Source organism: Phasianus colchicus, chromosome 1, assembly GCF_987193195.1.
Source record: "Phasianus colchicus chromosome 1, bPhaCol1.hap1.1, whole genome shotgun sequence".
In the NCBI taxonomy this organism is placed as follows: Eukaryota; Metazoa; Chordata; class Aves; order Galliformes; family Phasianidae; genus Phasianus; species Phasianus colchicus.
Window position 1 is genome coordinate 159082280 of NC_143436.1, and position 27311 is coordinate 159109590.

General features: G+C 37.2%; 1 protein-coding gene and 1 pseudogene across 2 annotated transcripts in view; both read left to right on the plus strand.

The window, feature by feature from the left end:
• KLHL1 (kelch like family member 1) overlaps positions 1-27311 on the plus strand; it is a 244638-nt gene that overhangs the window by 87570 nt on the left and 129757 nt on the right. For both annotated transcript variants that reach the window (XM_090131050.1, XM_090131055.1), the window contains exons 3-4: positions 1111-1247; positions 21829-22025. In XM_090131050.1, the coding sequence (XP_089987176.1) occupies positions 1111-1247; positions 21829-22025 (334 nt within the window). The remainder of the gene's footprint in view (positions 1-1110; positions 1248-21828; positions 22026-27311) is intronic.
• On the plus strand, positions 7878-9418 carry LOC149920194 (uncharacterized; annotated as a pseudogene).

Below are 27311 nucleotides of genomic sequence, written 5' to 3' on the forward strand. Positions count from 1 at the left end.
TATATATAGCTGTACTCTGCTTCTAATAATCTGTGAATGTTCATTCCTAACAAAGTCATACTATTACTGTTTGAGCTTGTTTAGCTTGGAGAATTGAAGGCTCTGGGGGGACATCACTGCAGCCTTCCATACTTGAAGAGAACATATAAGCAGGAGCAGGATCATCTTTTTAGACAGTCTAATAGTTATAGGACAAGGGGGAATGTTTTGGGGAGATCTTTTAAAGAGGGAAAATTCAGGTTAGATGTTAGAAAAGAACATCTTTGCTCGTGGGTGATGAGGTGCTGACAGACTGCCAAGAGAAGCTGTGGATGCCTCACCCTGGGAGCTATTTAAGACCAGGTTGAATGGGGCCCTGGGGAGACAGATTTTGTGGGTTGCAGCTTTGCCCATGGCAGGAGAGTTGGAGCTCAGTAATCTCTAAGGTCATTCTAGTCTAAGCCGTTCTGTGATTCTACAAATGTTATTTAAAAGAATGTATGAACTTATGATGTTAAAATGGTAAATACACCTATTGCTTGCCATGATTTTGACTTATGTAAATCAGATTTTCGAACAAGGTATGCACATCTTACAGATATTATGAAATTATTTTCCTTTGGAAACATTTATTAACATGAACAGAAAAGCAACATCCTTGCATTATCATGGCTTTTTAAAAAAAAAAAAAAAAATTATTGAATAGCAGCTATTAACAGTCCTTCTGAAGATCGAAAGCTCTTGTGAAGTTACACGCTGTTACTAAAGTTTATCAAAACTAAGCCTAATACAGGGTACTTCTGATGTAAGAAATTTGTTTCTCTTTTTTCCCTTTTTGGTACAGGGAGGTTATCTTACTAACAATAAGGTCATCTGCATGACAGGAGACGTCATAAAAATTGAAAGCTAATGTCCATGTCTTTTTTATGTGCATATGCTAACGTGCCTCTTGATTCTATCACAGGAAGCAGAATCAAATTGGAATTAAATGTCATGCTGTATTTTATTGCTTGTATGTGTTTGTTATGTATAACAAACTGCTAATTTATAATGAAAGTTTTAATTATTAAGAGTTTGAAAATCTGGAATTTTTAAGACATGTATCAACACTATCTTTTAACTTTTTTTCAGACTTGTCCTCAGTTCTGTCTCTGACTACTTTGCTGCCATGTTTACAAGTGATGTTTGTGAAGCCAAGCAAGAAGAGATCAAAATGGAAGGCATTGACCCTAATGCATTATGGGATCTCGTTCAGTTTGCATATACAGGTATTGTAATGCATGCATTATACTTACTGCATTCAGAAATGCTGATATTTTTATGTGCTGCATGCAAGTAAATTACATCTATTTTCTAAACATTTTTTTAAAGAACATCAGTCATTCAAAACAATTATCAATTCTAGGGCTAAATTCTAACATTCTCTTATACCTGATCTATTAAATATGTTGGGTGTATAAAGCACATGAGAACAGTCTAGAAAATGATATCTACCTCTTAGTTTTGAAATACATATAGAAGAGTGCCTCATGCATATGATTCAGATTTCATGAAGTCATTGAAGGAATACGTATATTTTTGAAGATTACGCTATATTGCTGTTTTGGTTTTATTCCAGTTTACATACTCATATGGATCTTTTGAAAGTTTCTTGTTTAAGATCTGGGTGTTGTGATTCACTTTTCATATTATAAGCTGATACTTGGTTGTATAATGTTTCTGAATAGCTCGTAACTCAGAGTTAATAACTCAGAACTTTCTTCTGAATAGATGTTATGCTTTAATGCATAATAAACTTTTTTATCCTTCTTAAACAAGCTTTTATGCACAATGTATCTAAAGGGAATTAATATTGAAGAATACCAAGGTCACAAAATAATTAAAAGATAGGAAGTACCAACAAGATTTGTAGTCTGAATTTGTCTCACGTTGCATATAAATCATGCTGTTATAAAACACAAGCTACTTTCTGTTTCCTCAAAGACATCCTTATATTGTTTAAATTAATAATATTTTATCATAATTTTGCTATTAAGCATTTGATTTTAATTTCAATTTTAAATGGATAGTGCATAACCTTTAGTTTTAATCCTGTCTAAATAATAATTTAATCATAAGATGCTCTTTACTTTAAAATATTTGATCAGGATATGTGCTGTTTATTTTATTGCATATTAAGTGGTTTTTACTTTCTTAATAGGAACCAAGAACAACAAACAAATATAATCTAAGTTTAAAAATGTTTGTTTTTGGGAATCGTATTTCAGAAGCTTAGATAATAGGAATGTCAGACCATCTTCAAAGGACAGTGTCTACTGCATTTAATTTTCAATTTGCTATTCAGGACAGTATGTCATCCAGGAGATCTCAATCTAGGGATCCATGAGATGAACAAAACGTAAGCACTTCTCATCAAGCATGAGAAAGATGCAATCACATTACTAGGTATGAGTGTAAAATGAATATAATAGAAGTACTGGGGCAAAATCAAGAATATCTTTGGACAGAATAGCAAAAGACATTACAGGAAGATGAATGACAGTGTTGCTCCAGTGGGAGCAAAACTCTGGGAATACTGAAGTACAGTGTGGCTCTCTTAGCTCAGATTTCAATGAAAAGATTGCAAATAAATACAGTCATAGTTCAGAAACAGCAAATGGTAAAATTTAGGCATAGATGAACACACTTATATATCTATTTCTGTTGGGTGCGTATAGAATTTGTTAATTGTATTAAATATTATGAATTCTACAGTTTGCCCAAGGAGCTAGGTATAATTGTCTTGAAGATATGCACCCTGAAACATTTACTTTCATGTATAGTTGTTGCTGTTTTAGAGAAGATTTTCCCCAAGGATGACTGAACACTTAACTCAAATATACATGAACGTGGGCTTGTTTGCAAAACTTTAGAAGCAAAGAGTATTATTACATTGCAGATATTTTTTTTAAATGTGATTTTTAAAAGTGAACCATTTTATATTATATTAGCTAACAGATACTATTTTTAGCAAGTCTCTGAATTTATGATCTGGCCCAAAACAGAGTCTTTTTAGCTCACAATTACAGAACACACTTAGAGAGGGAGAAAACAGAGTTTTCAAATCAAAAAACAAAACAGTGTTAATAAAAATGTCAGAGAAAGTGAATACATTGTATGTATTTCAAAACCAAGGCTATTTTCCTATACTTACATTGGCTATTATCCAAAACTTACATTGGAATTTATATTTATGTAAAAAAAATTCTGATCAGTTCAGAAATTCTTCACACCATTATATTAAAGATAACATTTGGCTAAGATAATACTAGCTTCTATAAGCATTTCTATCACTCTTGGCAGCTTGTTTGTTGAATACTTTGAACAGTCTATATTAAGTTTTTATTTTGAAGGAAAATTGTTCAGTCTTCATTCATCTTATAAAAAAAAAACGTGGAGTAACAAAATACTGAGCTTTTCTCTTATTTAATAATCTCAAGAAAGTTTTCCTAATTTTTTTTCACTTTTGCACCTATTTAGATAAGTATAATTTTATAAATGCATACCTTATATACTTATATTTATATATGAATATCATATATATATATACATACGTACATACATACATACATGCTTCAAATATTTTTGCAGTTTAAAAAAAAAAAAGACCATGGCAGGAAAACAAACAAAAAAACTTCTCTGCTAGCCTATGAAATAAAAGCTATATTAATATTCAGAATGTGTATTTTTCTTTTTTGTGATGAAGCTGTGTTGCTTTAATTATTATCATTATATACAATGTCTTGAATGTATATGTAGAGAAAAAAAGAATGTATTCTCTTTGCCAATTGTGTGAAGTCAGGATTATATCTAATTTGCAAAGGAAAGTGAATATTTTAAACTCTAATCAAATTCAGGAGGAGGTTGCCATCTGTGAGGAATTGGCATATTAAATAAAGCTAATGTTTCAAATTAAGTCATGGTTTTGAGACTATACATGTGAGTAAAGTTGGACAAATGCTTAAGATACAATGTTCATTTAATTTTATTTGCTTTGCTTATAGCTGTGTTGTTTATCTTTTAAAATAGGCAGCACTTGCAGACTTCTTTTTTCTTCTTAAACAGATACTATTCTATTAAAGAAATTGCCTATAATAACATGAAATACATTATGTTGCTCTCTCTCTCTACCCCTGAATATATAGAAGACCGAGTCCTGACACACTGTGAAACTGGACTGTGTTCATTCGTGTATGCAAATAGACTTGTAAATAATTTGCAAGGTAAAATTACCAGTAGAGCCAGTAGAATATTAAGTCCTGTACAGTCTTGATAAGAGCTGCTCCTAAATAAAGGCACATGTCCATCTAGAAGTAGTAAAAGGAAAACAAGAAAATTAGTCTTCCAAAATGGTATGGTAAAGAGTATTAAAGTTTCTATGAAGAAGCAACATCACTAATTCTAAAAAATGGTATGTTAGATGCTATCTGTAAAACACAATTTAATTAAAACTGAAAACTTGTGATATCTTAACACGTTATAAAGGCTGTTAGATGGGCTTTGAGTTTTTTTTTAAACTGTTTTTTGTTTGTTTGTTTTACATAAAAGGAGAACTAACTGAAGAACTTGATTTTATAAAAAAGATAGTTCAATACCTGTATTGTTTTATCTGAAATAAGTAAAAGGCTTTCTAAATGTATCAAATAACAATGTACTTGCACTTTGTATAATTAAAACTGTGTATTGTGTAGTTTTATTAGAAGCACACTGTATCGTTTCTTACTGCTTTCTCTTAATATCAATTACTTATTCTTCAATATCAGCACTAGCTTTTAATTGGATTTTATTTTGAAAGCTCTTTAGTGGATGGCCTTTCAAATATCATATCTGACAGTGTTAAATCTAATCACACACACAGGAGAGACAACAGGGATAGTAAGAAAGAAACTACCTTTAAGCACAGGAGCGCTTAGGTTTCCTTAGAACAGAATACATTTTAAGCAGATATCCCAAGAAGGCAGAGGGTTTTTTTTTTTTTTAAATGAGTGAAAACTACTTCCTAAATGATTAAAGGCTATAAAGGATACTTAGCACAGTTTTGGCACATACCATTTTATAGTCTTTGAAGATATTTCTTCACACAATCCAGAATCAATCACAGCCACAGGATCATTCTTCAACATGCAATTTAAATGTTTCTGCCATGGTTTGGAGGACAGCAGAAACATAGGCCATTTCAATCCACTTATCTTTAGTGTCAGAGGGAAGTCCCAGACAAGTTTAATTTAATAGGCATTATTGAAGACAGATAATTACAGATTCTTAGGTGATAACAGCTTGCTTGCAGTGTTATAAGCTAATCCACTCTAGGAGATACTCATTGTAATGAAATCTGGATTTATCCCTGTTACTGTGCATATCCTGAAGATCACTGCCTCTGCTTATATGTCATGCAGGATGGCATAAATCTCTAATAAACATCTGTATGTAGAAGATCACCTGTGAAGTTATCTTTGGGGAACTAAAACTTCTCATTAACTAATTTTTAGGAGTCATTGACAGAAAAGAGAATTGCAAATAGCCAGAGCAGCCTTGTTTATCAGAATTTCTCCAATTTAGAAAGTGGAGTTCTGGTAGTAACTTGCAGAGTCATGTTTGAGATTGTCTGTCCATGGATGTTCTGCATTGACTACATCCAAGATCATATATACCTTCGTTCCAGCTACATTCTTCCCAGCTCTGGCACAACTGACAAGGTTCACATTTCCATATAGTGTTCCTCATTAGGTTCTTACTTAAGCATCACTAAAGCCTAAGTCCAACACCAAGGAGCATTTCTGGGTGGCATAATTAGCTATACTTTTTATATGTACAATGACAGAATCTTCCAAAGTCCCTCATTATAGTTGTAGGACTTAACTGTCATCCACCTCTATCTACGGATGTGACCCTACTTGTAATTCAGTACTTTCCCATACTTAATGTCATTTAAGTTATGGACTTTCACTTAGTTCAGGTCTGTGAGAAAGATCGTCATAGAATTAATGAGAGAATGATTTTCTCCTTTATTTATTTATTTATTTTTTCCTGCTCTGTGGGTCCTGTGTCCAGCTGGACCACAAATCTTCCATTCCTGTAAATGAAAAATTAAGTCCTTGCTCTATATGTACATGATAAAACAAATAGAATACTCCATCAAGAAACAATATTTGCAATTGTGCATAAGGAACCAGTTCTCATTCTTTTGGCACAGTTCTTGCTTGGAAGAGAGCTCTGAACTGGATATTCATAAATTTTGAGTATTCAGAATGATTGAGCTTGTTATAGGCAGTTATAACTAATGAGTGTGTCTCTTTGTGTTGTGGCACAGCCTGCTATTTGTAAGATGTCAGAAAAAATTCAGACCATCCTTAGGGTAGCAATGAGCGGACTGCACAGAAGAGTTTGAGTGCATTGCAATTTCATTGTTTTACAAGCTTTCCCTTGTTCTATTCACAGTTCATCATTTGTGAAGAGAAAATAAACCAAGTATTGCACGTTAGAACTGACTGAATAATGAGATAGTTCCTTTCAGTGTCAAATGCCATGCCTCTTTTTTGTCACCTGTTGCTTCTTCCTAAGCAGACTATGAAGTGATCAGTCAAGCTGATTTTATGTGGGCTACCTCTTTCAGATGCTTCTTTCTTAAGTTCTTACAGTGGTGATTTGAGCTCAAACCCATTCTCATAAGATCACCTGACTAGCTATGAATCCAAAGTTCTGAAGGAAAGGAAAAACTGCAAGAAAATCACAATGGTATTTTGTGAAAGATCTCTTCACCTTTCATGTATTTATCTGCACCTGTTCCTGAGCTGTAAAATACACCTTCATTCTCTTTCCATTCTGTGTCCATCACAAAATTATTGTGCTAAAATGTACCTACAGAATGCGGTGCTACTATAAAATTCACTTCTCCCAACAACAGAATCCAGCTCAAAGCAAAGCAGGCCAGATGAAGTACTCAAGCAAAAATCTTCTGTTGACAGCTGCTCTCTGTTAGCTTTTGTTCTTTAAACGTGTATTTGAACTGCTTTGTATTGCCATGGCTGAGGCTGCCAAATCATTGCCTGAAAAGCTGAAAATCTTACTCTGGCGGAAGTGAGTATTCCTGCTTCCGAGCCAGCTTGAGAGACGTGGAGGATAAAATAGTGCACCCTTCAAATCTGCTGAACCTTGTTGCCTGTGAGACCTTTCTTCTTTTTTTCCTTTTTTTTTTTTCTTCTCTCCAGAGCTCAGTGCTTGATTACATTTAGTGTAAGAGAGAGTTCATATCTCACAGAGATACAGATATGAAAAGATATTAACTCTGTATTGTGCAGTTTTGCTTGTAGCAAAATGACCAGTAGACCATTTGGGATGCTTCTGGAAAGGTGTGCAGCAGACTGGAAGCCAGGGGTTGTGCAGTTCTGTTCATACTACCTCCAGGAAATGACCCATGAAATGAAATGTACCTGCTGTATATAGGAAGAATTTTTTTTTTTTTTTCCTCTTTTTGCGTGGCTGAATGGGAACTGCTGAGTCATGGCCTGAACCTCTAATTGATCACCTGAGGCGAGCAATGAGTCAGCCACGAGAGCACAGGTGAAGGCAATTCACCTGTGCTGCAGGAAGGAGTGGAGCCTAGCTCTACCTCTCCTAGACCAATTTAAGAGCTTACTACCAGTAGGGAAGGATCTCTTCTGGAGATCCACTCTGCTGAAGTTTCCTAAGCGAGCCCAGGATACAGGTAAGTGTCCTATTTATTCTCTTTGTCTTGCTTTGCCTAACTCTCTTATTTCATTATTATAACATCTTAATATTCTTTGATTATATGCTATCTTAATATTCTTTTATTATACACTTGGTGAGCCAGGCAAGCCAAATATACTAAAATTTACATCATGTCCTTTCTCTGGAATTTCTATAAATGGGTTAAGGGGGAGAATGCTACCCCCCTAGATAAAATGATTCCAGGGCAGATCCTAGGATTTGTGGGATCCCCTTATTATGAACTAGCAGTTATCACTGAAAAATGGGGTCCCCTGCGTGTTGTCTCCCCATATTGCATGACAGATTACTTTCAGGGACTCGGCAAAGATATATTGATCACAAAAGAAAGACAATTAGCTGCCTCCACAGTGGCATGGCCACTATTAAATGCTTTAAATCATGCTGAAATGAGGAATAATACTTGAGTGAATGAAAATGAACTTTTGAAAGATCATATTGAAAAATTAGAGCAAGAACTTGGCATATTAACAGGAAAAAAAACAATTCTACATCTTCCGATAGGTCAAGTTCGTAGCATCTCAATAAACAGACTTTGTTGATCAGGAAAATAAAAAATCTAAATCAGATCTCAAATCTCCGATTTTGACAGATCCACTAGAAGTCCATCCTGTTATAACTCAGAAAACAAAAAAAATACAGGACAGACCGGCAGGGGTGCCGCCTGATCAGTGGCCCCCTGCCCAGACTCACTTGCATGTAACAGCCCAGCCGTACACGACAACAGAATTGATGGACTTAGTACAGCGATTTCGGCAGAAACCTAGAGAAAGTGTGCCAGCTTGGTTATTAAGACTGTGGGATTCTGGGGCAGAAATTGTTATGGTGAATGGCCCAGAAATAGCCAAGTTGGCCACCATGACTGTCCATCCTGCTCTCAGGCGGAGGTTATATGAGGGTAATCAATATCTTGATGAAAACCATTCTATAATAGAATGGTTAATGGCCTGCAGTATGGTATGGCCCAATAAATCTGATATACCTCTACATACAGGGATGTGGTCCTCCATGGAGGACCTTCAAAATTATATCCATGAACTAGGCATAAGGGAAGCAATTTATGAAGACACATTTGATGGCCCTGGTATGGTCAAATTCTCAGCAGGGATGAGAGACTTAATTCTACAACAAGATGCCTCTCATCTGTATGGTACTTTGGTCTTTATGTTAAATCCCCTGGTGGCCTCAGAAGCAGTAGTCCAGCAGGCTGCCCAGTTAGTGGCCGACCTAGGAGAAACAGAACACCTGCGGACAAGGCGCAATATTCGGACATTAGAAGAAGCCAAGGTCCTGCTGGTGACTAAAACCAAAAATGCCGGCTACTTAAGCTCCTCAATCGGGACCCATAAGGGTCTCCCAAAAACAAATTTTTAATGATTTACTTTGGGCTGGGGTCCAATTTGCTAAGATTGACCACCAGCCCAACCATATCCTTCTCCAGCTTTGGAGACAATTAAAGGACAAACAAAAATTTTAGAACTACCCTAAAAAAACAAGGGTAAGGGTTACAGAGAGAATACCAACAACAACATGGAACTTAGAAGATTCCATTGTTCCTAATAGGAAAAAAAAGCCGCCTCAGGTGTCTCAGGCCACAATGCCTGAGCCACCAGAAGCAAAAGAATTGGCCATATCACGCCATGAGTTGTGCTGAGGGATGCTAGTCCCCCTGGGGCCTCTAGACGGGACTGGAGACTCTATGTAGAATTAACGATTTATTGGTCCCCCCAAAAATATTCAAAGAGTTATGGCAGTAGTGGACACTGGAGCAGAAACATCAACTATTTATGGAGATCCAACCAAATTTGATGGAGACAGAGTGATGATTGGTGGTTTTGGGGGACAGACTATTCCTGTCATCCAAACATGGTTGAAACTGGGGGTTGGGAGTATAAGTTATCTATTGCCCCAGTCCAGGAATACATCTTGGGCATAGATATTATATGGGGTCTGGCTCTCCAGACATCTGTGGGAGAGTTCAGACTTTGACAGAGATGTATCAGTATCCAGGCGGTGCTGGCAATATTAAGAGGCCATGGGAAACATGGGCCTATTTGCCTGCCAAAACCGTGCTGGATTACTAATGTAAGGCAGTATAGACTCCTGGGTGGGCAAAATGAAATATCAAGAACAGTGCAGGAATTAGAAAAAGTGGGTATTGTAAGACCTGCACACAGCCCATATAATTCCCCCATATGGCCAGTGGGGAAGTCGGATGGCACGTGGAGAATGACAGTAGATTACAGGGAATTAAATAAGGTGACGCTGCCTATTCATGCGGCTGTAACCAATATTGCCTCCCTACTGGAGGCATTGAGTAGGGAGATAAAAACCTATCACTGTGTCCTAGATTTACCAAATGCGTTCTTCATTATCCCAATTGCTGAGGAATCACAAGATCAGTTTGCATTTACATGGGGAGGCAGGCAGTGGACCTTTCAGGTCCTGCCACAGGGGTATGTGCATTCGCTGACATTGTCGTAATATAGTGGCGCACGACCTGGTTGATTGGAAAAAAATCTGATTATGTTAACTCAAATCATTATATTGATGATCTCCTGCTGACACCTGACTCACTGGAGGCAGTAGGGCAGGTGACAGATTCATTAACAGCCTATTTGTAACAGAGGGCATGGGCTATAAATCCCCAAAAGGTGCAAGGTCCGGGCCTGTCCGTAAAATTCCTGGGGGTGGTTTGGTTAGGAAAGACCAAAGTACTACCCAGTGCTGTCATAGATAAGGTTCATGTGTTCTCAGTCCCTACAACATCAAAGCAGCTGCAAGAGTTTCTAGGTATATTGGGTTATTGGCATTCCTTTATACCTCACCTAGCGCAGCTGCTAAGGCCACTGTACAGACTCACAAAAAAGGGGCAGCTATGGGATTGGGGGAAAACAGAACAGGGTGCTTTCCAACAGGCAAAACTGGTAGTTAAACAAGCCCAGGCATTGGGTATATTTGATCCTACCCTCCCAGCCGAGTTGGATGTTCACGTTACTCAAGATGGCTTTGGTTGGGGCGTGTGGCAACGCCAGAGTTCTGTTTGGACCCCCATTGGTTTTTGGTCTCAGGTCTGGCATGGAGCAGAAGAAAGATACAGTATGATTGAAAAACAGTTATTGGCTGCCTATTTGGCATTACAGGCAGTAGAGCCATTAACTCAGACGGCTGAAGTTATAGTGAAGACCACTCTGCTGATTCAGGGGTGGGTGAAAGATCTGACCCACCTTCCTAAGACAGGGGTGGCCCAAGCACAAACAGTGTCACGATGGGTCGCCTACCTCAGCCAAAGGAGCAGTCTGTCTTCATCACCCTTGAAAGAAGAACTTCACAAGATCCTAGGCCTAGTGACCTATCACAGTGATGCACCAAAAGAAACACTGGTCGCTCCACCAGAGAAGAGTTCCGTTCAGTAGGGAAAATATCCTATCTCTGAAGATGCCTGCTACACAGATAGGTCCAGCAAGGGCAACCCGAGCAAGTGGAGAGCAATAGCATACCATCCTTCGACTGAGACAATCTAGTTTGATGAGGGGGGTGGTCAGAGCAGCCAATGGGCAGAACTGGGAGCCGTGTGGATGGTTATAACCAAGGAACCCAGTGATGGTATTCTGAATATCTGTGCAGATACTTGGGCTGTGTACCGGGGGCTCACTCTTTGGATTGCACAGAGGGCCACCCAGGAATGTACTATCCACGCCTGACCAACCTGGGGCAAAGACGTGGTTAGCCATATGGAATATAGTCAAACAAAGGACTGTATGTGTCTACCATTTTTCTGGTCGCCAGCCCTACAGTCACCAGGAAATGATGAAGCTGGCCCAAGTTAGATGGATTGAAAATTCACCATCTGAGAACATCGCCTATTGGTTACATCAGAAGCTACGGCATGCGAGACAAAAGATAATGTGGGCAGCTGCTAAAGCCTGGGGACTGCCTATACAACTATCTGTCATCATCCAGGCATGCCAGGATTGTGACACTTGCTTTAAGATGAGACCGAGATTGTTGCCTGAAACGACAGCCCATCTTGCTAGAGAATACAATCTTCTCCAGCGATGGCAGGTCGATTACATTGGGCCCCTTTCTCGGTCTGAGGAGGCGAGATATGACCTGACCTGCGTCGACACTGCAAATGGACTACTGCAGGCCTATCCAGTACAGAAAGTAAACCAGGCATATACCATCAAGGCACTCAAGCAGTGTGTCCAAGCAGGACTTACAGCCTTAAAACAAACTTAAGTACTGAAGTTCACTGCCTAAAGAGAATTGAAATAAACTATCTGAAGTTCGCTTTTAGGAATAATTCTTGAAATATCCTAACAGGGGACTAACATCCTCTGTTACACCATAAATTGTGCTATGGCTAAGTGTTTTACCTCTGGTGGCTCAGGCATCATGGCCCGAGTCACCTGAGGAGGCTGCTTTTTTCTACTAGGAACTATAACATCTTCCAAGTTCTATGTTGTCATTGGTAATCTGTCAATAACTCTTACCCTAAGTTTTCTGGGGTAATTTTGAAATTTTTTATTGCCCTTCAGTTGTTTCCATAGCTGAAGGATAACATGATTGGACTGGTGATAAATTTTCACAGATTGAACCCCAGCCCAGATTAAGTCATTAAACATTTTTTGGGGGGAGGATACACGTATGGATCCCTATTGTGGAGTTCATACATTTGGTCTCCTAGGTTTACTAACTGGAAGAACTTCTGCCTCTTCCAGTGTTCAAATAATGCGCCTGGTCTGCAGGCACTCTGTCTCCCCAGATTGGCTACCAGCTGGGCAGCCTGCTGGACCACTAACTCTGAAGCTACTAAGGGGTTCAGTATAGACACTAGAGTTTCATACAGATGGGAAGGGGTCTGTTGCAGGATCAGGTCTCTCATACCTGCTGAGAATCTTGCCATATTTGGGTTTTCAAATGTATCTTCATATATCTCCTCTTTTATACCCAGTTCACAAATGTAATTTTGAAAGTCCTCTTGGAGGACCCTGTGTGTAATGGTATATCTCATTTATTAGGCCATCAACCTGCCTGGTTGATGGCAGCCAAGCATGCTGCCATCAACCAAACTATTATGCAATGGTTTTCATTGATATATTGAACACCAGTGTATAGCCTTTGCCTAAAAGCAGGGTGCACAGTCATAGTTGCCAATTTAGAGATCTCTGGCCCGTTGACCACAACACTTTCCACCCCTGAATCCGATTACCTTAATAGTCAAGTTGACACACTTTCTCTAGGCTTTTCTTGGAACCGTTGTACTAGGTCCATTAATTCCGTTGCCATATATGGATGGCCAGTCACATGTAGATGACTTTGGGCCAGGGGACACTGATCAGAGGGCACCCCTGCTGGTCTATCTTGATTTTATTTATTTATTTATTTATTTGAGTTATTATAGGACAGAATCACAGAATGGCCAGGGTTAGAAGGGACCTCAAGGATCGTGAATCTCCAACCCCCCTGCCACATGCAGGGCCACCAACCTCCTCATTTAATGCTAGACCAGGCTGCCCAGGGCCCCATCCAATCTGGTCTTGAACACTTCCAGGAATGGGGCATCCACAACCTCTCTGGGTAGCCTCTTCTAGTACCTTACCACTATCTCTGTAAAGATCTTCCCCCTGATGTCCAACCTAAATCTTCCCTCCCTCAAATTAAAACTATTTTCCCTCGTCCTGCAGTTATCTACCCTTTCAAAGAGTTGATTCCCCTCCTGTTTGTAGGCTCCCTTTAGGTACTGAAAGGCTGCAATGAGGTCACCCCACAGCCTTCTTTTCTCCAAGTTGAACAAGCCCAGCTCCCTCAGCCTGTCCTCATAAAGGGAGGTGCTCCAGTCCCCTGATCATCTTTGTGGCACTTCTCTGGACTCTATTCAACAGCTCCCTGTCTTTTTTGTACTGAGGGCTCCACACTTGGACGCAGTATTCCAGATGGGGCTTCACAAGAGCAGAGTAGAGGGGGACAATCACCTCCCTGTCCCTGCTGGCCACCCCTCTTTTGATAGAGCCCAGGATACCACTTGTCTTCCGAGCCGCAAGGGCACACTGCTGGCTCATATTAAGTTTTTCATCCATAAAGACCCCCAGGTCCTTCTCCACAGGGCTGCTCTCAAGGACCGCTCCTTCCAGTCTGTAGGGATGCCTGAGATTCCTCCAGCCCAAGTGCAGAACTCTGCACTTTGCCATGTTGAACCTCATCAGGTTCACCTGGGCCCACCTTTCTAGCCTGTTGAGGTCCTTCTGAATGGCATCCCTTCCTTCAACTGTGTCAACCGCACCACTCAGCTTGGTGTCGTCAGCAAACTTGCCAAGGGTGCACTTGATTCAGTCATCGATAAAGATGTTAAAGAGCACTGGTCCCAAGACAGACCCCTGGGGGACGCCGCTCCTTACCGGCCTCCACCTGGACAGAGAGCCATTGATGACCACCCTTTGTCTGCGGCCTTTCAACCAGTTTCTTATCCATTGAGTGGTCCACCCATCAAATCCACATCCCTCCAATTTGGAGGGATCTCCAAGGACGGATTTCCAAGCAAGCATAGCATCATGATCTGATTTAGCAATTTCATTTTCTGGATCAACCAGGTTAATTTATTCAGGAACCTGGTTCTATTGAAATGTTATGGCCCTGCCCTATTGGAAAATTCAGGGTTGTTTTTTTCCCCGTCAATATATGTAGTTCTTGCTCTGATTTTTCTATGTAGTCTTACAATAACCAATTTTCATTTTCTAAGGTATTGGCTCTCATTTTGGCCTGATTTAAAGCATTTAGCAGTGGCTATGCCACCGTAGAAGCAGCTAGCTGCCGTTCTTTTTAATCAATGTATCTTTGCTTAATCCATGAAAACAGTCCACCATGCAGAATAGGGAAATACTTTTCATAACACGCAGGGGACCCATTTTTCAATTATGGTTGCCAATTCATAATAAGGGGATCCCAGAAATCCTGAGATCTGTACAGGGATTGTTTTGTCTAGGGGGGTAATGTTCTCCCCCCGACCCATTTATAGATATTCCAAAAAAAAAAAAAAAAGACATTTTATATTTATTTATTTATTTTTAGTATATTTGGCCTGCCTGGCTCACCAAGTGTACAATCAACAAATATACAGAGTAATGTGGTTAGGTTGGTATTTTACAGATCGTATAACTAGAAGAATTATCATAGCAGAAAAGGATAATAAAAAATAAATGAAAATGCTCACCCATATCCTAGGCTCACAGAAAAATTCCAAAGGGAGCAATCTCCAGAAAGATTTAGTGGCAGTCAGCCCTTAAATGGGGTCTAGGAGCTCCACCCCTTCTGGTCACACAGGTGAGTTGCCTTCACCTGTGCTCCCATGGCTGACTCAGTGCTTGCCTCAGGTGATCAATCACAGGTTCAGGCTGTGACTCAGCAGTTCCCATACATACAATAAACAGAAAAAAGAGTTGTCTCTGAATTTTCACTGATGCAAAATGCAGAACTGTAAGGAAGTAAACACAAAATAACATAGAATGCCTGTCTTCCTCCCTTGCAGCTGATGACTGTGGTCTGCAAATAATAGTTAATAGAAATAGAAAAGTTAGATCAGGAAAAGCCTCTGCAAAAACAAAATACTGTCTGTCATTATTTCTATTCTGGAAACAATGTCACCTTTATAAAAGATATGAGAGATGATATAGTGTAAAATGTACATTTTAAGACATGGGTCAAAATCAAAACCTTATCATACACTTCAGAAAACAGTGGAGATTAATGTTCTACTACATGGAGACTACTTCTTATTGTGTACTCCCTTGACTGCTCTTCAAGGATGCGTATAAGTGATAATTACTGCACGTTATATCAATGCCAAGAATTGACAGTGACAGGATATGAAAATCAGAATTGGACCCAAAGAGTGTTGAAAAAGGTGCAGAGCACTTCCAGACGTTTTATTATCTTATCCCTGATGATTCCACGATTCCATCATTGTGTACTTCAGAGCAGATGGACTGAATTTATATCATCCAATATAAATAACGAGTCAGCAAGTCAAATGAAGGTGATTGATAGCAAGAAATAACCACTCCTAAGGATCAAGTAATCTCCTTGTAAAGTGGATGACTAAAACAGAGCAGATGAATACCTCGTATTTCTCTCAATTGACTATAAAATTAAATCTAAAATGTTTAGCTCTGACAGCTACTTGGCTGATGAGATTTAGTAAGATTAATTCTAAGAAATGTCAAAAAGTTCCATAATAGCAACGTGAAGTGTAGCATATTTTTCATAACCTCTTTTTTCACTGGAATTTGATCCTGTTGTAAAGAAGTACCTTCCTTTTGTAACTATAATTGAAAGCAATTTATCTACTGTTTGAAATCTCAGTAAGTACTATCTTTATACCATTTTCTGATTTTGCTTAAAAAATCTATAGACCTAATAATATAGGCCTTACCAAGACTGGACATCATGGTTAACTGATGGAAATAATGCTATTCATAAACTTCAAAAATGCAACAAAACAGATGAAGTCATGTGGAAGTGAAAGGTTAAAATAAAAACACTTAGAAGAATTAGTTCTAGCATTTGTTTCAAATTCCTTGACATTTCTCATGTCTTCTTCGGTATAGCTTTATTCACAGGGTGTCTGAATGCGTGAATGGATCAATGTACAGATTCATTATTGTAGAATCATAGAATCATAAAATGGTTTGGGTTGGAAGGGACCTTTACGATCACCCGGTTGCTCAAAGTCCCATCCAGCTTTGCAGCGTCTGAGGCACACACTCAGATGTGAATGGTCCATATTGTTTATTACAGGTTCTCACATCCCCTATATACCATCTCAAGTTTTCTCTTGTAACTTCCTCTCCCCCTTCTTTCCCCCCCGCCCCTCCCCTTTACATGTCAACAAAACATTCTGCAAACACTCTTTAACCATACATGCAAGTGCTTATCCAATCAGTCATGAGTCACTCCTTTGCCATATTGTATCCAACCTGGGCTTGAATGCTTCCAGGGAGGGGGTATCCATGACCTCACTGGGTAACCTGTTCCAGTGTTTCACCACTCTCATAGTAAAGAATTTCTTCCTAATATCCAATCTGAATCTACGCTCTTCCGGTTTAAAAACATTTCCCCTTATCCCGTTGCTACCTGCTCTTATAAAAAGTCCTCCCCCCAGCTTTCCTGAAAACTAAATTACTGTGTACATGAAATAAAATGATATTACCATATGTTATGGATCTAGAGTAAAATTTCTTGCTCATATACAGAGCAAGTGAGCAGTACGTACAGCTTGATTCCACCATATTTCTGTTGGCACATATTCATCACTAGCTCTGGAAGTCTGAATCTGTGGCTAACACACTAACCTTACTGGCAGTTTTATCAACTATAGCTGTTGATGGATCCTGATCACAGGATCTCATCCTGCTTTGGGACTTCAAGTACCTGTTGCTCTACAGTGCAAGTGAACTGATTGGTGACATCAGGATTGGAGGTTTCCTGGGCAATGGACTTGATGGTTGGACTGTTCAATAGATGAGGAACCAGTTGCAAGGTAGTACCTAAAGGGCAGTGATGGCAATGTCCGTGTGGAATCTGCAGACAAGTCCCTTAGGGGTTGGTACCGGGACTGATGCTCTTTAATATCTCTTATCAGTGATATGGACAGTAGGATCAAGTGCACCCTCAGCAAGGTTGTGGATTACATGAAGCTGTGTGGTATGGTCAACATGCTTGAGGAACAGGATGCCATCCAGAGAGACCTAGACAGGCTTGAGCAGTGGATCCAGGTAAACTTAATGAGGTTCATCAAATCCAAGTACAGGATCTTGCAACTGTGGCAACCCCTGCTATTAGAACAAGCTGAGGGTTATAAGGATAGAGAACAGCCCTGCCAAAAAGGACTTGAGGGTACTGGCGGATGGCAAACTGGGCACAAGCCGGTAGTGTGCCCTCTTAGCCCAGAAAACCAACCATGCCTTGGGCTGCATCAAAAGAAGTGTGATCAGCAGGTTAACAGAAGTGATCCTGTCTCTTTACTCTGTGCTGGTGAGACTTAACCTGGAATAGTGTCCAGATGTGGAGTACTCAGAATAGGGTTGTTGGAAAACATCCAGAGGTGGACCACAAAAATGATCCATGGAATGGAACACCTCTCCTGTGAGGACAGGCTGGAAGATCTGGGGCTGTTCAGCCTGGAGAAGATAAGGGAAGGCTCAGGGAGACCTGATAGCAGCCTTTCAGTATCTAAATAGAGACTCTAAGAAAGAAAGAGACAGATTCTTTAGCGGGGTCTGTGGTGATAGGACAAGGGGAAATGGTTTCAAACTAAAATAGTAGAGATTTAGATTGGGTGTAAGGAAGAAGTTTTTTTATAGTGAGGTGAGGCATGGGATCAGGTTGTCTAGAGAGGTGGTGGATGCTCTGTCCTTGGAGATATTCAAGATCAGGCTGGACCATGCTCAGAGCAGCCTGATGTAGCTGTGGATGTTCATTGCAGGGGAGTTGGACTAGATGACCTTTAAGGCTTCCTGTCAACTCAAGAAATTATGATTCTTTCGTTCTCTGATTCATATTAACAAGATGTTCAAAATTTCCCTATACATGAAATTAGTTGTAAAAATGTAGCCTGAGGAGTAGAAGAAAGAAAAAAGATGTAGCAAAAGAATAAAAACATCAGGGAAAATTGTATGGTATCTCTGCTTCAAATTTAATAGTGAGGTAATAAATTTTATTTATTCATTGTAAGAATGCATTCTAAATATAAGCATCTTAATTTCTGCATAAATAATGCAGATAAAATTTGTCACAAATAGGACTTTAATATGGAATAATAATTATAATGCATTAAAGCTCTTATCATTGTTTTTTCTTCTTATTTTCATACTAATCAAAATAACACAAAATGGGATTTTAAGCTAATTTGTTCTGCTCATGCTGAAGTAGTAGAAACTGCTTATTCCATAGAAGTGTGAGGGGGAGATGAACTGATATAGCAGTAATACTAATACACCCTTGTATAGCCTATTTTTATTTTTTTTTTTATTAGTTGCTTGAATAGTCTGTCAATATGAAACTGTCTGAAGAGTTTGTGTACTAAGACTCTTAACTGCTGTGTTTTTTTTTGTATTTTTTTTGAACTCTGACCATGCTAAACCACTTAATATTACATGAGACTTCATGTAGAAACATCATACTGTCCTTCTAGGAAAGTGAATATATTTGTTATCAAACTTGTGAAGGTGTCGTAATGCTTAAAGGTGAAGGTAAATAAGACATAGTGAAAATCATAATGGATTTGGTACATGCTGCATTCTACTGAAGTTAATGCTTTGTAAAGCAGGATCTGTCTTCTTACCATGTTTACTGAAAAAAGAACAACGAAGAAAATACAACAAAACAAAACCTACAAACAATAATAAATTAGGATAAAGCACGACTGAAAGAAAGAAAAAGCACAGCAAACTCCACTTTTTCTTTAGCTGAATGTAATTTTCTAGCTTTTGTCCAAGAAGTATTAAGTGGTACATTGGTGTTTCAGAATTTGGTTTACAGTTTATCAGCTTACAATATATTCATGTACCTGTGTACCCCATTATATATTTCCTCTCTTGGTATGTGAGGCAGGGACTTTTGCACATTATTCCATAAAATATCCTTCAAAATAGCTATGTTGATTACATATAGAAACATGTATTTTATGAAATAGATTATGATTAACATCCTTATTTTAATCCTAGTTAGTAGTAAAGTTTTCTTTACACTTAATAGAAAATACTTACAATTTGAAAGTAAAGAGATTGACAGAGCTTCAGGTTTGAAACAGCTTCAGCTGTTTTGTTTAAGTTCTTCTCTGTGGAGGGGTGGTTTGAAGTGCGAGGCCACCTCGGGAATGTTAAGGACATGGTGTCTTTGTGAGGATTCAAGATAAACAAGTGGTTGCTGAGTTATGTCCAATGAGGAGGTTGGAGGGAAAAAAAATAGGTGGTTCCGGGGAATTCTGCATTGTCACGGTGACAGGTTTCACCCGGTGATAGGATATGCACAGTGACAGGTTACGCGCGGACTCGTACAACCAATCGTACGTGGCCAAGGGGACTTGTTGGTGTATATATTGCTGTGTTAACTCATTAAAGTTGGACTTAGCTGTTAACTCGTATTGAGTCGTCACTGAGTTCCACAATCCTGCTCCCGCACTTCTATAATGCTACGTTTAGTGATAAGAAGCCTAGATGTGGTAGAATTACCTTTCTTAGAAAGGGTGATGATTCTTTCAATACTTATTTCTTTCTGTAAATGTTACCCAGATCGGCTTTGTAAAGCCAGAGACTTCTTTGAGATTGTTGCTAAAAAGTAAATAGTGAATAGGAAAAGGAGATATATTTTTTTCTAATTTTGTTTCCATCATCACACTTCTCAGTCAGTCTAACTTTCACAACTGTTTCACATATTTTTATTTCTCTGCCTTTTGCTTTTTGGATAATCATTTTTAACCCGAAAAAAAAAAAAAATATATATATATATATATATATAGTTAGCTTCCATGTGGCATAGTGGGACTATAGTCTACATAATGAATTATGTGTTTTGTCCAGTGATTACCTGCAGTCATGCAGCAAATATGGGAGGGTCACTGATAAATATATGGGTTATCAGAATGTCAGCTGCTTACTGTGTCTTCTGACCATCTTATATAGATCTGGGGGGGACAGGACAGCAGTGGTAAGAAAAAGTCAGATAACATAAAGAGAAACTTGCATGACGCTACAAGATCGCTTTATCTTATATTGAAAGCTCCACGTGACACAAAAGATGGAGAAAAGGTAAAATATTCAGTGCTATGGTTAGTGGATTGTTTTGGTATTACAATATAAAGTGTCTTTTCTGTGGCATTGTGTGGTGAAGTTGAGGACTTTGGGAGTCTTCAATCCCATGTGATAAACTATTAAGATGCGTAGATTTCTCTTCATATGACAACAAACATTTGTATGAAGAAAAGTGTGAGCTTATCTAACAGCTGATCTATATTACTTTGAACAGAAAGATCAATCCAATCTTAATCCTCTTGTAGTCTGAAATGATATTCCAAGCACAGCAAAATGAAACCAAAAGTGTTAGTTTCTTAAAATTTATATTACACTTTCACATTTTTGTATCTTGCTTTATTTTCCTGTACTCCAACTTATCTCTGTGATATGTAATTTATAGATATTCAAATTATTTGGAGTCAATTGTGTTATTAGGGTAAGATACTATAAAAAAAAAAAAATCATTTAAAAAACAGCAGGTTTGTGGGCTCTTATTGAAAAGGATGGTTCTTTGAATTTGTGTCATTTTATTTCACTTTTTATTTATTAAAAAGCTTATCAGCAGGAGTTTTATTTAAAAAAAAAAACAAAAACAAAAACAAAGAACAACTTTGTATAATGTAACAATTAAAGGAAGATTGCTATTGTGTATTCATAGATGCTCTTTTAGCAAGTATGAAGTTTTGTAGGAGAACTATAGGCTATTAGAGGAGTGATGCATATTATTTAGATAAAATTTATCCCAAAGTCACACCCGGAAGTCTGAAAACTGTAAGAACCACTTTGAATATTTTTATAGTGATGCTTTGATAGTCAACTGTTTAGTGCTTTGCAAGGAGGTAAATGGCTCTGAGTTTTGCTCTGTACTACCGAAGATAATGCAAGTTTAATTACCAACTTTAATGCAAATAAATAAACTAATAAATAAAACACAGTCTAGTTGATAATTGTATATGTTCTTAAATTTTAATCTCATTATGGAAACCAAAGCAATGTTGCCAAGCCTTCTCTTATTTCTTTATGTTCCAACCTTCATCTGTAACACTTTTACATAGCTGAATTAATGTTTACACATCTGAAATATTCAGGTAATTGAGATGTCCAGTCAGAGAGTAATCTTCTCTCTGCTTGCTTTTTCTGCAGAATTGTTTATATAGAGCTAGAATTGTTTACAAAAGATCTTTCAATGCTTCTTAAAGTTTTGCTTTTTTGTTGTTGTTTTGTTTTTTTTTTATAAAACAAGGATGCATATGTTATCAATTTTTTTTCTCAGGCTGCCTGGAATTGAAAGAGGACACTATTGAAAATCTTCTAGCAGCTGCCTGCCTCCTCCAGCTCCCACAAGTAGTAGAGGTTTGCTGCCATTTTCTAATGAAGCTTTTGCACCCATCCAACTGTTTGGGAATACGAGCTTTTGCTGATGCGCAGGGATGCACAGAGCTTATGAAGGTGGCTCACAACTACACTATGGTAAGGCAGTTTTAGAATATCTAAATAGTGATCATGTGAATATTCTTTATCTTCTGTAAGTAAAAATATCTTGCTAATTTTGGGCTTGAAATTCTTCTGTACTTGTTTCATACTTTGTTTTACAAGTGACCCTTTTAAAACCCTCTCAACTTTCTTTTAATTATGAGAACTTGCTTTCTGTAATGAGTGCACTATATACTGAGACAGAAAAGTATATGACTTAATTAAATTTGTGTTCACATACAGTTGATAACAGTAAGTAGTGTCTGCAAGTCACTTTTTTTTTTTTTTTTTTAAATCACTGTTCCTTTTGTTTTAGTTTAGGAAAGATTTGTAATTCAATGCAATATCAAGTTATTTTTTTTCTCACTCAGTCTGCCACCTTTTATTCATTTTTGCAGTACCTTAAGATAGACTTGAACATAGAATTGTATGAACAGAAGTTCAGTGATGAATTTTGTCTGACAATATTTTAATTTTTTTTCCAATTACACCTAGCAGAACTTGTAAGACATAAAAATTAATCAGAATCAATGGAGCAAAAATATGTTACTTATTCAGAAAGTAAATTATATCTGTAGCCATTTAATTCTGCATACTTTGACAAAATTAAAAAAAACATCTGGCTCATGAAATTAAGCTTACATAAAGAACAGATTACCTATCATTTCTGAGAAATAATGGTCCCTTAAGGTCTATACTGAAATTATTATTAAAGTAACACAGCAGATTTTAGCAAATCTTCTTCACTTGTCCAGCAGTTACATCTTTATTTTTCTTAACTAATACCACATTGTAGTTCATGGGTTTAACTGTCTTTTTATTCCTTCTGCAGCTAAGATAGTTATATCTGTTTTATACACATGGAGCTTGGCCTGTGACTTGTTTTAATTATCTCTGTCTTTAGACATAGAAAGCTAGTCTTCCAGATCAACTCTAGTGTGTTTAACCTTCTAATGTCAGTGGTGGGAAATAAGTTGTTGGAGCAGATTGCATCTGAGCTACTTTAATAGAATTATATTGTATTAAAAAGTGAACAGGTGTGGGTCTGTAAAAATAATTTCAACCTTTTTAGCATTTTTTTTTCTTAGTACATTTGTGTATTACATTGGTGTTTTATTATTATTATTGTGGAATGAAAATAATGTGATGAGCAATGAGAAAAATCAATTAAAATTAAAAAAAAATAGGGAAAGATTTTGGTTTTTAAAAAGTTTTCATGATTCTTTAAAATCATTTTGAAGTTTTCTGGAGTTGAATAACAGTTGAAATTAAACACTGTAGTACACTTGAAGACTGGCAACTGAAACATAGCTGATGAATAACAAAGATCTGTGCCAATGTCCAAAATATTAGATATATTCTTAAGTATGGTATAGCTTTTAATGCTCAGATTTAAAATCTGAATTATGTGCAATTGGAAGATTGCCAACAAAAGATGATAGATAAGAAAGGAAGTCAGTTGTAATTAATGTATAAACTCAAAGGTAACTGCAGTTATACTTTCAAGCATGCATGATAGTCAAAAATGCACAACTATTCAGTTGTGATATAACAATATTTATTCTGTATGTCATTTAACTTCCAACTCACTAAAATGATTGTCATAAAAGTCTATCCTAACAGGGCATGATATTTTCATAGGCATGGTGTTATTACATTTAGTGAGTTCATATGGGAACAGATTCTTCAAGAGGATTTGTTGAGATAGGATAAGGGGAAATAATGTCAAACTGAAAGAGGGAAAATTTAGGATGTAAGGAAGAAGTTTTTTACATTAAGGGTGGTGAGGCACTAAAACAAGTTGCCCAGAGAGGTGGTGGGTGCCCTGTCATTGAAGACATTCAAGGACAGGCTGGACGGGGCTCTGACCAACCTGTTGTACCTGTATGTGTCCCTGTTCATTACAGGGGAACTGAACTAGATGACCTGTAAGGATTTCTTTCAACTCCAAATTCTGTGGTTCTGTGATATCTGTTTTAATTAACCTTTTCTTTTAAAGCATGTGAATGAGGAATTTGGTGTAGGGTATTACTGCCTACCTTGACCGCAGCACTCTAGATCAGATTGACTATACATAAGTGAAAAAAAAAAGATTATTTTGCACTCACACATAACCAGGAAGAACTTCCAGAGTGCTGGGCCAGGTGGATGGAAGATCAGAAAACAGGAACTTTGTGACGTGAATAAGGAGCAAGGAAATGGTGATCAAAGAATGGATGCATAGTCACTGAGGTGACAATTTTTTTTCTTTTTTCCTGCAGACTGCAAGGAAATAGTATGGACTTTAATGAGAACAGTTCTGAAAGTATGGTAAAGATAGAGTTGTCAATAAACTCATTCTGTCTTATACAGTGCATTTTAGGAGAAGCTGTCTTTTAAAAAAGGATGAGTAAATCCTTGTTTTTTTTAAAAAAGGCTGTTATGCTCTCATGAGAACCTAAAAGCCCTTTCTTTTCAATCTTTTCAAGCTGTTTTCTTTAAGTTTTCAAATTGTGGCTTTATAGTGACATATCTTGCCAGTTGGCTTGTAGAAATTTACATTTCTCTGAAAGCTATATAAAGTAAACAGATTAAGCAGCTTCTGGAATGAAGGCCAAATAATGGATTAATGAATGAAGATTTCAAATTTTGTGTTTCTGCTTCGTAAGGAAAAGCAAATTTTCTCTACAAAAACACAAGAGATGAAGTGAATTCTTCTTAGCCAATTGTCTAAAATATTTACTTAAATTATTTCTCATATAAATAGTGGAAGTGTTAGAACGTGAGTGTCTCTGATAGATTCATAAGGAGAAAATTTGTGGACAAAAGGGAGGAAAAGATTGAATAGCATTTCAATTCTAAAGGTTTTAAAAAGTGAAATAATATTATATCTTTCCACATTTTTTTTTTTTCAATTTTTAGAAATAGTGAGTTTCTTGCTGGATATTCAGCATTAAAAACTGTTATTAAAACATTTTAATACTATTTTGATGAATAGGAAATAATTTCAGTGAATAGGGAATTATAACTGACAGTCTGAGTTGACAGTTTTATGAGGCTAATTTTCAAAACAAAAGATTTTTTTTTTTAATATGGTAGAAAGTGAAGAAAAGTAGGTATTCATGTGCCCAAAGTAAAAAAAAAAAATGATTGAGATGATATACCTTATGCCTTCTTTATATTTAAAAAGATATTTACGCTGCAAGCAAGAAAATATTATTTAGCTCATCATTTCTCTCTTATATATAGCCAATAGTTATCAAATCAAATATTTTTTTTACTGAGCTTATGATATTTCTATACAAAAAATGCAGTTAGACATGACTAGAAATGTTAGAAAAAAATCCATCTCTTTAGCTCTCAACCTCTTACTGAGATAATTTAAGGTACTTGAACCTTAGCATTACTCCCTTAGACTGTATCATTCTTTACAAACATCATAAAGCTTTCATCCACCAATCAGATTTGTTTAGAAAGTCATTCTTTATCATAGTTTTCTTCACAATAGCATTTTAATGGAAATCAATGTATTTTCATGAAAATGATCTGCTTGATTTAATCTCCATAAATTCTTTAATCTTACTTACTCAAAGGCAATTTCCTTGATTAGTATCAGGCTTGATTACTTAATAAGTTCTAAATTACACTGTAATTTTCAATTTATATATATAAAATATATCAGGACTACTCCAAAAGTAATGCCTCCTATTTCAAGGCAAAGCTGGATGTGGTTCTGGGCAGAAAGGCCTGGTCTAGTGGTTGATGACCCTGCTCATGGCATGAGGGGTTGAAACTAGATGATCTCTGAGGGCCTTTTCTATGATTCTGTGATATGATTCTATGTTAGTATGTTGGCACATAACATCAAAGACTGGTGCGGTGGCAGTAGAGGCTGAACCTTTCTGTGAATATTCCCTTATATTTTGTTGCTGTGCAACAGATAGCAGTAGAGAGGCAGTCTGACAAAATGGTGTCTGTCATGGAAGTGGATATGAAGCAAAGGGTGGAACTCAACTCCTCTTTGTGGAAAAAACTGTATCCTTTGACATTCATCCACACTTTCTGAACATTTATGGAGATCAAGCAGCGGATGTGAGCACAGTGAGGTGGTGGGTGGTGTGTTTCAGCAGTGGTGACAGTGACATGAAATACACACCATCTTCCAAATGGCCTTGCAGATTTTTATGAACATGGAATGCAGGTTCTTTTTCATCACTAGGAAAAATGCATAGCTAATGGTGGTGACTACATTGAAAAATAGTGTTTTATAGCTGAGAATTGGCTGTATTGATTAGTGTTACTGTTCTCTTTGCATTTCTTTTTCTATTCCATGGGAATAGATAAAAGGCATTACTTTCAGAGCTATGTACTCGTGCTTGCTTTATGCTTTTACATAACACCCTATCAGAACAAGATGGAGCTTTGGAAATTTCTTTATATTGAAGAATAGCTGCTAAAGAACAAACCACTAGTGTTTATGTATTCTTTTATCTTCAGGAGATAAGTAATTTCAATTATGTTTATTTGTCACATTTGTTAATAATTTAGTTCGCTTCAGCCATGAAATCTAGAGAATTCCTGAATAGCATTTTTTTATTTGCATAGTTGACACAGTATTCAGATTTAAAGATCCATTTCTTAGCATGGAATAAAAAGTTTGTGAACAGTGAAATTTGTGGACTTCTCTTTGCACTCCCTGTTTTATTTGTAAATGGATCTTGAATAGCCACATTTTAAATTAAAGCTTCTGAACATGTTAAAAATAAGGGCAAAAATTGCACAGTCTCATTCATACCTTTTTTGTGGCACATCAGATTTACTGTGGGCTGTTTTATTTCTGAGGTGTGAAATTGCTTTGCTTTTTTTCTTTTCTTAATTGAATCTGTTACCTTATTTTGCAGCACAGACACCCATGTCTGTCTTGATTTAAGACTTCTGTACTTCTAAATGACAATCTCGGTTTTTACTGGCACATCATCTTCAGTAAGTTTTCAATCTGCAAAGCCATATGTCTTAAAACATAGTTTCCTAATTTGTTATCGAGTTACATGACAGTACAGTGACCTGCACATGTGATGCCTATTTAAAGAAACAAACCAGCAAAATGGAAAGTATCAGTGAGTTAAAGCAACTGCATTTTTCCACCAAACATTTTAAATGGCAGTTCTGTATTACTGTAGTTTCTTCTATTTTTAGCATGTGAAGGGATGATAACTTTTAAAGTTAGTAGTTTATCAGCTTGTCAAATTTGTCGAACTTGTCAGAAATTAGAGCTGTAGTATATTATCTGTTTTTTTTTTTATA